The sequence below is a fragment of the Mus pahari genome, chromosome 1, assembly GCF_900095145.1.
Source record: "Mus pahari chromosome 1, PAHARI_EIJ_v1.1, whole genome shotgun sequence".
NCBI classification, from domain to species: Eukaryota; Metazoa; Chordata; class Mammalia; order Rodentia; family Muridae; genus Mus; species Mus pahari.
Window position 1 is genome coordinate 68,438,608 of NC_034590.1, and position 9,605 is coordinate 68,448,212.

General features: G+C 39.5%; 1 protein-coding gene across 1 annotated transcript in view; it reads left to right on the forward strand.

Annotated features, from left to right (window-relative positions):
- Rsf1 (remodeling and spacing factor 1) overlaps nt 1-9,605 on the forward strand; it is a 108,803-nt gene that overhangs the window by 32,769 nt on the left and 66,429 nt on the right. The window contains exon 2 of the mRNA XM_021202042.2: nt 1,935-2,026. Within this exon, the coding sequence (XP_021057701.1) occupies nt 1,935-2,026 (92 nt within the window). The remainder of the gene's footprint in view (nt 1-1,934; nt 2,027-9,605) is intronic.

Sequence of the window (9,605 nt, forward strand, 5' to 3'; positions counted from 1 at the left end):
ACGATGGTCATCCTTGGTTTTCTTGTGTTTTGCAAAATGTATCTTGTGGCCCTGTACTCTTAAAGCAAGCAGATGAAAGCTTTTGTTTTAATATCTAGTTTCCTCTCATCAGTCATTGAGATATTTCTAAAATACAGAGCAGTCTCCTGCCTCAACTTGTAAATAAAATCAGCCTCCTTAGCTGGCTTTGTAAGCCTGTCTTTATGTAAAGCCCCTGTCAGAAGTTCCATAGTCATTATTCATTGGTTTTTTGTTTTTTTTTTTTGTTTTTTTTTTGTAGCCATTTATATCTACTTTTCTTTCTATGTGAAATTTTTCCAGTCCATCCTATACATTAGGTTTTAGAGTAATTGTCTACTTAATTTGTGGCCAGCCCATCTGGAAGACTCATTCTTGTAGGCTTGCTGAGGACAAGGACTATTTTTCATAGTAGACTCTCAGAGATTGTTGAATGGGTGAATGTTAAACTTCCAAGATATCTCAAGTTAGAAGTGGTTTCCGACCAAAGCTCCTGAGAGAGTGAAGGTCTTTAGAAAGTTAGGACATCATTTCCCAGTCTTAGAGTGGTCTGCACAGTATTCGTATTAACGCCATATTAGATCAAATATATTGAAGAATGCTGCAGCTTTATTTCTAAGATACTCACAGTACACCATAAGGGCAATTAACAAATACTGAGAATTCTTGGTATTAAAAAACCTTTTTTTTTTGTCCATCATTTTCTTAATGTATTTGATTATGGAAAAAAATGTAAGTAGGATACCTGTCATTTCTTTTAGGTTGCTAGTGGTATTTGGGATTTGGGAAATACAAAATTTGGCAGGTTTATGTGTTCTGTATTTCCCTTAGGTTTAATTAATATAATTAAAAAACAATAAGATCATACCTGAGGGATATTTGAGGAACCCTGGTTGTCTGCAGTGATAACAGAGGACCTGAGGGATGATGGAGCAATCTTTTGAAGTTTCTAATGAAGAGGAGTTAAAATTACTATCTTTTAGACCAGAGAATAAGAGTCAAAATCCAGTGAGGGAAGAGAGCGCCTCTTAAAGATACTGTCTAATGCTTAGACCTGTTTAGAGAGTGGAGCTAGTACTTTAGAAAAGAACCTTTTTCTTTTTTCCCTTTTTCATTTCTTTTTCTTTTCTTTTCTTTTTCTTTATTTTCCTCTCCCTCTTCCTCCTCTGTTTTGTTTGTGAAGGCTGGCAAGCAGAAATCGGTAACATGCTATATGTTACAGAGAAGTTTAGCTTACTAGGTAGGAGTTAGATTTGAAGAATAGGTTTTTTTGTTTTGTTATGTTTGAAAGTTTGAACACCATTAGACCAGTTTCTAAAATGTCCACCAACCTAGTATGTATATTCTTCAATTCCTTTCTCATTGTATATCTTGGTCTAGAATTCAAATGTATAGCATGAGGAACACATGAGAATTGTTAGTTGTAAAGTTAAGAGCTTTTATTTGATGGTTATTGATTTGTTGTATTACTGTGGGTTAACCCCACAGTAATGTGCTGTACCTCTGAGCTTCATTTCCAGTCATATTAAAACTGAACCAGATCAGTTTGGAGCAGTTTTCTGAAGCAGAAAGTTGAGAGCATTAACTTTGCTTTGCTCCCCTGTTTGCGCCCCTCATCCCTACACCATGTGGGGCCTACACAGTGTGGGGCTTCTGTGACTATTGAACTGCTGTGACTTACTCTGTAATTTACAATAGATTTTGATCTTAATGATAGTTTGAAATACGACTGTTCCCTAGTAGTGCTCAGAGAATGGTAGTCATTTAGTCATTTTTCACTCTTAATTCGGGCTAGAATCAACATCCGTGTTTTGAGAAAGTATTGAGGATTGGAGGAAGTTGTTTGTTTTTAGAATATTAAATGTTTGTAAATATTTTATTTTGTTGGCTAACAGTAGTTTTCCCTTCCTTTTAAGTACCAAAAGAATTGGTGGAGCTCCATTTGAAGTTAATGAGGAAGATTGGCAAATCCGTTACAGCAGACAGATGGGAAAAATACTTGATCAAGGTAACTGCAAATTACCTTTTCTGCAACTGAAATACTATTCTTGACTGACATGAATTGGTATTTGCATTTAGTAATATGCTTTTAAAACAATTTATTAGAGTTACATAATATGACTGCACTCTATGTTAATATTGTGTGTTAAGGTTGTGTTATATGACAACATTATATGTATGTTTAGTTTTGGTTGTCTTGGAAGGAACAACTCTGTGACACTCAGGCTGGCTTTGAATTTGAGATATTCTTGCTTCACCATGCCCAGCTAAGCAACAGCTTTATCATGCCTTGAACATGCTAGACAAAGAATTCTACCTCTATAGCTGTGTAAATTTTCTAAAGTTTGGCTGAAAAGTTGGGCCTTTTTTTGTGTGTCCTGAGGTTTGGTTTGGTTTTGTGGTTGTTTTTAAAGCTGACATCTCTGTAGCCCAAGCTGGCTTTGAACTCCCCATCTTCTTTTGTCTGTCACCTCAGTCCTGGGTTTTTTTGTCACATGCCACCACTTCCACTTTCTCAGAACTTTTCACATTTTCTCTCATCCATTCTTTAAAGTCATCCTGATCAAATCAAATATGCTAAGACCCAGGGAAGTGATTTTTGTTTAAGATCACCCAGAAGTTGTAGGTAGAACCTGAATTTTTCACTGGTTTGAAAGAGAAAATCTCTTAAATCAGTTAGGTCAGTAGGAAAGACTTTTTTTTTAAAAGGCTAATTTCTTTTTCATTTTTTAAAAAAAAAAAAGATTTATTTATTTATTTATTTATTTATTTATTTATTTATTTATTTATTTATTTATGTGAGTATGCTGTAGCTGTCTTCAGACACTCCAGAAGGGGACGTCAGATCTTGTTACGGGTAGTTGTGAGCCACCATGTGGTTGCTGGGATTTGAACTCAGGACCTTTGGAAGAGCAGTCGGGTGCTCTTACCTGCTGAGCTATCTCACCAGCCCAGGAAAGACTTCTAAATTATCCATTGAGTTAAAAAGTGAAAACTGGTAGTAACAGGACAGCTTGGGTCATCTCACTGCAGGATGGAAAAGCAAAAGCATTCCTTGTCTAGGGTGACTGAACTTTTGATCTTCCTGCCTCAACCACTGAGTGCTGAGATTGTAGCTGTGTGCCGCCATGTGGTGCTGGGGACAGACCCTCGGGCTCTGTGCCTGCTAGACAAACATTTTGTAAACTGACTCCACCCACAGTCTCCCATTCAGACTCATGGTACAGCCAGATGATGAGAGCTGCATACTTACAGAAGCCTAAGCCTATGCCTGTGCTGCACTAAATTTACATGATCTGCAGTGGCAGTATTGTGACTTCTGTAACATGCTAGACCAGTGGTTCTCAACCTGTGAGTCGGATAGCAGATATTTACATTACCTGTCAAGTTTACAGCTGTGAAGTAGCAACAGAAATAATTTTATGGTTGAAGGCCACCACAGCGCGAGGAACTATATTGGAGGACCTCCGCCTTCCCAAGGCTGATCACCACTGCATTGGAGTATTAGGTTACAATTTTAAGCTACTGAAAAGAATTTTCTTGTCTGTTTAAAAAAAAATTCCACCCAGCCTGTGAGATGGCTCAGTGGGTAAAGGTAGTTGCCACCAAGTCTGAGGATCTGAGTTTAATCCCTGGGTTCTACACAGTGAGGTGGAGTCCTGAAAGTTGTTCTCTGACCTCCCTCTCACACTGGAAACCACACAAAAATCAAACAAATAAATATAATAGAAGTTTTTAAATATTATCATTCCTATTCTTTTGAGAGGAGGAGGGGGATGTGTGATTAAGGTGCTGTGAAAAGAGGGTTCATCATAAACAAGAACTCTTGTTTTCCTAATAAGGCCATACATTTGGTTATCTTTGTTGTATTATATACCACCTAAACAGTGGTTTGAATCGGTTCATCAGATTAGGAATTGGGACGGTCACTTCCATCCTCTGTTGATTGAAATAGTCAAAATGCCGACGAAAGTCAATAGGGTAGGACATAATCTTCCAACCGTACATTTTTAGAACTGACTTTTGAAAAAAAATCAATATAAGATATATTCAACTAGGGATGTAGCTTGGTGGGCAGAGCCTGGCTCATAACAGAAGCCCCGGGTTTGATTGATTACTAACATTGTATAAGCCTGTCATCATAGGCATTCTAGAGCTGGAAGGGAGAGGATCACAAGATTTCAGAGTCATCCTCTACATGGAGCTAAAGGTCCCCATGGGCTACATGAAACCCTGTCCTCAGAAAACACACACGCACACACACACACACACACACACACACACACACACACAAAACACTGGAATTTTAAAAGAATAAATGCTAATAACACTAACAGGTTAGTCAAATGGCTCAATAGGTGCCTGCTACCAAATTTGAGGACCTGAGCTTTATTCCCTAGACCCACATGGTGGAAGGAGAGAACTGAGTTCTTCAAGTTGTCCTGTGGCCTCCACATGTGCCCTGTGGTTGGTGTGCACCCAGACATGTAACCATGCATGTGCATTTGTTGCATGCACATGTGCATGCATACACAATAAATTTATTAATTTTCAACGATATAAAAGTGCTATAAAGTTGGCTTAGTTTTTCAAAGCTTTTATGTAATGGAATTTTCTAAAAGCAAAATTAGGTAAGATTTAATTGAATTTCTGAAAACATTAATCTGTCTGTGAATGATAAATAATAAATTTTTAGTTATTTCAAGTGCTTTTTAAAATACCAGTGAAATTGTTGTTTTTGCCTTTGGCAAAATGATTAATTAGTGAAAAGGGTTTGGAGCTTAAGAAGAGATGTCGGGATATCAGGACACTAATTTTAACATTATTTAAAAGAATTATAAGGAATATTAATATCTTTTATATTAAAGCCATTTTTATTTGTTTTTTGAAGCAAGGTCTTATTTTGCAGTTTAGGCAGGTCTTTAATGTGCAGCCTTTCATCATGCTGAGATGAGGGTATAGTCTGACTAGAAGGTTTTTAATTCTCTGTGTTGTTTTATTTTTGTCTTTTGTTCTGAGAACTGAGGTAGAAGTATCTTATATTCTAGTCCTAGCTCTATTACTGAGACTTTAGTATTCTGAATAAGTTAATCTGTTAAATAATTCACACCGTCTGAATTGCTCTCAAGCTTTGTAATCTGTAGAAGTAGAGAGATGATTTTATAAAAGACTCTTAACCTCTGTGGTGTAGTTCTAGTTCAGATTTTTTGAGACAGGGTCTTTTTGTAGTCTTGGTGGGCTTAGAACTTGTTCTGTAGACGAGGCTGGCCTCTAATCAGGGATCCACCTGCTTTGGCTAGGAATTAGAGGCATGTGCCACCACCGGGCAACTTTTTTTAGTTGAGATATGTTCACAGACTGTAAATCCTTCCCTTCCCTCACTTTGTAGACCAGGCTGGCCTGGAACTCAGAAATCTGCCTCCGGATCAAAGGCGTGCGCCACCACGCCCGGCGAACTTTGTATTTCTTAAAGACTTCCGCTTTCTACTCTTATCCCTGGCAGTGACTGATTTAATTTGTCAGGGAGGATTTGCTTACTCTTGACTGTTCCAGTAAGTGAGGTCTTAGCACATGGCCCTTGGGCCTGTCGTTTTTCACGTCTGTGATGTTTTCAAGTTCATCCTGTTTTGGTATGTGTGGGTCCTTGTTTATTTGCATTGTAAGGTTAAGGAACAGTTTACAGGTTTATGGTATGTGGCTTGCTCTCATCCTCTGCCCACCATGAAGAATGCTGCTCATTAAACATTTGAATTTGGGATACACAAGTTAGTTTGTTTGTCCGTCCCTCCCTCCCAGTTGTTCACTTTACATCCTGACTGCAGCCCTCCCTTCCAGTAACCCCCTCTCCCAATTCTTCCCCCAACCCCCGTTTCCCGTCTCCTCTCAGTGGGTAGAAGCCCACTGGTTATCTCCCACCCTGGCACATCAAGTCACTGCAGGACTAGGCAAATCCTCTCTCACTGAAGCTGACAAGGCTCTCCAGCTAGAAGAACATATCCCACAGACAGGCAACAGCTTTTGGGATAGCCCTCACTCCAGTTGTTGGGGGACTTACATGAAGACCGAGCTACACATCTGCTGCATATATGCAGGGCTTGGAGGGTAGGGTGGGTCCAGCCTGTGTGTGCTCTTCATGGTGGTTCAGTCTCTGAGAGGCATAATGGTCCGGGCTAGTCTGGTCTTGGCTTTTTTTTTAGTGTTTCCATTCCCTTCAGGGCCTTCAATCCTTCCCCCAACTGCTTATGTTTGGCTGTGGGTTTCTGCATCCATCTGAGTCGGCTGCTGGGTGGAACCTTTCAGAGGACAGCCTTGTTTGCAAGTATAAGAGTATCATTAATAGTGTCAGGGATTGGTGCTTGCCCATGGGATGGTCTCAAGTTGGGCCAGTTACTGGGTAGCCACTCCCTCAGTCTCTACTCCATCCCCTGTCCCTGCATTTCTTGTAGACAGGATAAATTTTAGGTTGAAAGTTTTGTGGGTGGATTAGTGTCCCTATCATTCCACTGGGATTCCTGCCTAGCTTTAGGTACTCTTTAGGTTCCACATTCCCAATTCTGCAAGTTACAGCTAAGGTCACCCCCCGTTGATTCTTGGATGCTTTCCTTATCCCACATCTCTGTCACGTCCTCAATGGCCCCACTTCTCCACCCCCTGCCAGTTACAGATTCCCATTCATTCTCATGGCCATCTCTCTTGTCCCTCCCAACACTTGGTCGTGAATCGCCCATTCCCTTCCCTATCCCTTGTCCCACCCAGTTCCCTCCCTCCATTTCCTTCCTATGATTATTCCCCCTTCTAAGTGAGATTCAGGCATCCTCAATTGGGCATGCCTTCTTGTTTAGCTTCTTTGGGTCTGTTGAGTAGCGTGGGTATCTTGTAGTTTTTGGCTAATACCTACATATAAGCGAGTACATACCAAGCATGTCATTTTGGTCTGGGTTACCTCACTCAGGATGATAGTCTCCAGTTCCATCCATTTGCCTGCAAAATTCATGATGTTTCTATTTTTAATAGCCGAATAGTAAGTATTCCATTGTTTTTCTTTATCCATTCTTCAGTTGTGGGACATCTGGGTTGTTTCCAGTTTCTGGCTATTACAAATAAAGCTACGATGAACATAGTGGAGCAAGCTTCCCTGTAGTATAGTGGGACATCTTTTGGGCATATACCCAAGAGTGGTATAGCTGGGTCTTGAGGTAGAACTATTCCCAGTTTTCTGAGAAACTGCCAAGTTGATTTCCAAAGTGGTTGTCCAAGTTTGTAATCCCCCCAGCAATAGAGGAGTGTTCCCCTTGCTCTACATCCTTGACAGCATCTGCTATCACTTGAGTTTTTGACCTTAGCCATTCCATTTCTGTAAGATGGAATCTCATAGTCATTTTGATTTGCATTTCCCTGATGACTAAGAACTTTGAAACATTTCTTTAAGTGCTTCTCCGCTATTTGAGATTCTTCTGTTGTGAATTCTGTTTAGCTTTTTTATATGACTCAGGCTGATTGTCCAGTGACATTACCTACTGTGGGCTGGGCCCTCTGACATCAATCATTAATCAAGAAATTGCTCCACAGGCATGCCTTCAGTCTAATTTAATTGGAGGCTACATACTCAGTTGAGGTTCTATCTTCTGCGCTAACTCTAGCTTGTGTAAATTTGAAAAAACAGACTAACCAGCACATGCCTTAAAGCCTGGTATGTTTACTATGTAGTCCTTTACTGAAAAAATTCATTGACTTTTGATGTATATCATGCATCAAATAGAATAGTGCTCAGCATATCCACACTTATTTGTTGAATGAATGAATGAATGAATGAATGAATAATTTTTAAATAACTTGGCTAAGACATAAAGATAGATCTGTATCTATGATGTTTTATAGACTGAAAAGCAACAGATTTCTCCTTATGGCAATATAATAAAAGAGAAATCTGTTGGGTTTTTTAAAGGAATATTATACTTGTCCATATAATAAATTTTTTTTCTCTAAATCACCAAAATGGGCATACCTTATTGTATGAGCCTTGTATATAATTAATTACTTGCCAATAAATTTTACTTATGTAAAATTTCTAGTCATATCTGTTGTGGTTTGAATATGGAACTCCACTCACAGCCAGTAGGACTTCTTTAGAAGGTTGTGGAATTTTTGTGATTTGAGACCTAACAGGTGGGTGGACCTAAGCTTTGAGAGTATGTAGCCTGGCCAGAACCATACTTCTGGCCTGCCAGATTGTGGGGAATTATAGCTACATGTTCTGTCCACCATGCCTCTCCCACTAATGGACTAGTTCCTAAACTATGGTCCAGAATAAGTCCTTTCTCCCTTACATTGCCTCTGTGGGTGTTCTGTCCCAATGATAAGAAAGTAGCCATTGGGGTTGGAGAGATGGCTGAGAGGTTACGAACATTGACTGCTTTCCCAGAGATCTTGAGTTCAATTCCCAGCAACCACATGGTGCCTCACGACCATCTGTAGTGGGATCTGATGCCCTCTTCTGGTGTGTCTGAAGACAGTGACAGTATACTCATATACATAAAATAAATAAATCTTTTTTTAAAAAAGAAAGAAAGAAAGTAGTCAATAAATAACACGAAAGCCCAAGTTTCACTTTGGCTCAGGTTGAATTATTGAGTTTTTCTTATTTAGCCAACACTGTGTTCTGTGAATTACTAAATGTGCTATATAGCCTGTTTTTGCAAATCATGTGGAATTGGAGTAGGGACAAGTCTGTTGGTAGATGGTCTGTAGTTGATGTCATGCTAAGTGACAAGCCAAGTATTTTGACCAAGTGAGTACATGCCACTTATATTATTTACTAGCCTTTTGCAGATACAATTGATTGATATCTGGTCTAAAGGGCATATAGATCATTTATAGCTCTTAGTTTTGGTTATCATAAAATTAAAATACTAGAAAACCACTGACAACCTGATGTTAAGTATATGGAAAAGATAAACTTCTTCATTTGTATCAAAATGGTGGCCCACTCAACTGATGGCAAACACATCAAAAGCCAACCTCATCTTTTTCAAACCTATTGTTCCTGTAGAAACTATGATGTATTCACTTTATCGTCAATATTTTTAGTCTAAACCAAGATTCAGGCATTGCCTGGAGTTCTTTTCCGTGCATCCCAGTAATCAATCACCATCCAGTTGCTTCTGCTTTATTTCATGCAGTTACCATCCCTTGCCTGATTCCCACCTCACCCCTTCAGACGTTTAACTTTGGACCACCATCCTATCCTTAAACCATTTTGTCATCTCTTCACTGATGCAAAAGGGGTGTGTGTGTGTGTGTGTGTGTGTGTGTGTGTGTGTGTGTGTGTGTGTGGTTTTATCCATGTGTGTGCACCACATGTGCAGGTCTATGTGTTCATCCATGTGTACATGTATAGAGACCAGAGGAAGCTGTTGGATATCTACCTATAACATTCTTCTACCTAATTCCATTGAGGCAGGAATCTCGAGGAGTCAGGAATTTTCAGCCAAGCTGGCTGGCCAGCAAGCCCCTTTCTCTATGTCTCTGTCTCTGTCTGTCTGTCTGTCTCTTTCTCTCTCTCTCTCTCTCTCTCTCTCTCTCTCTCT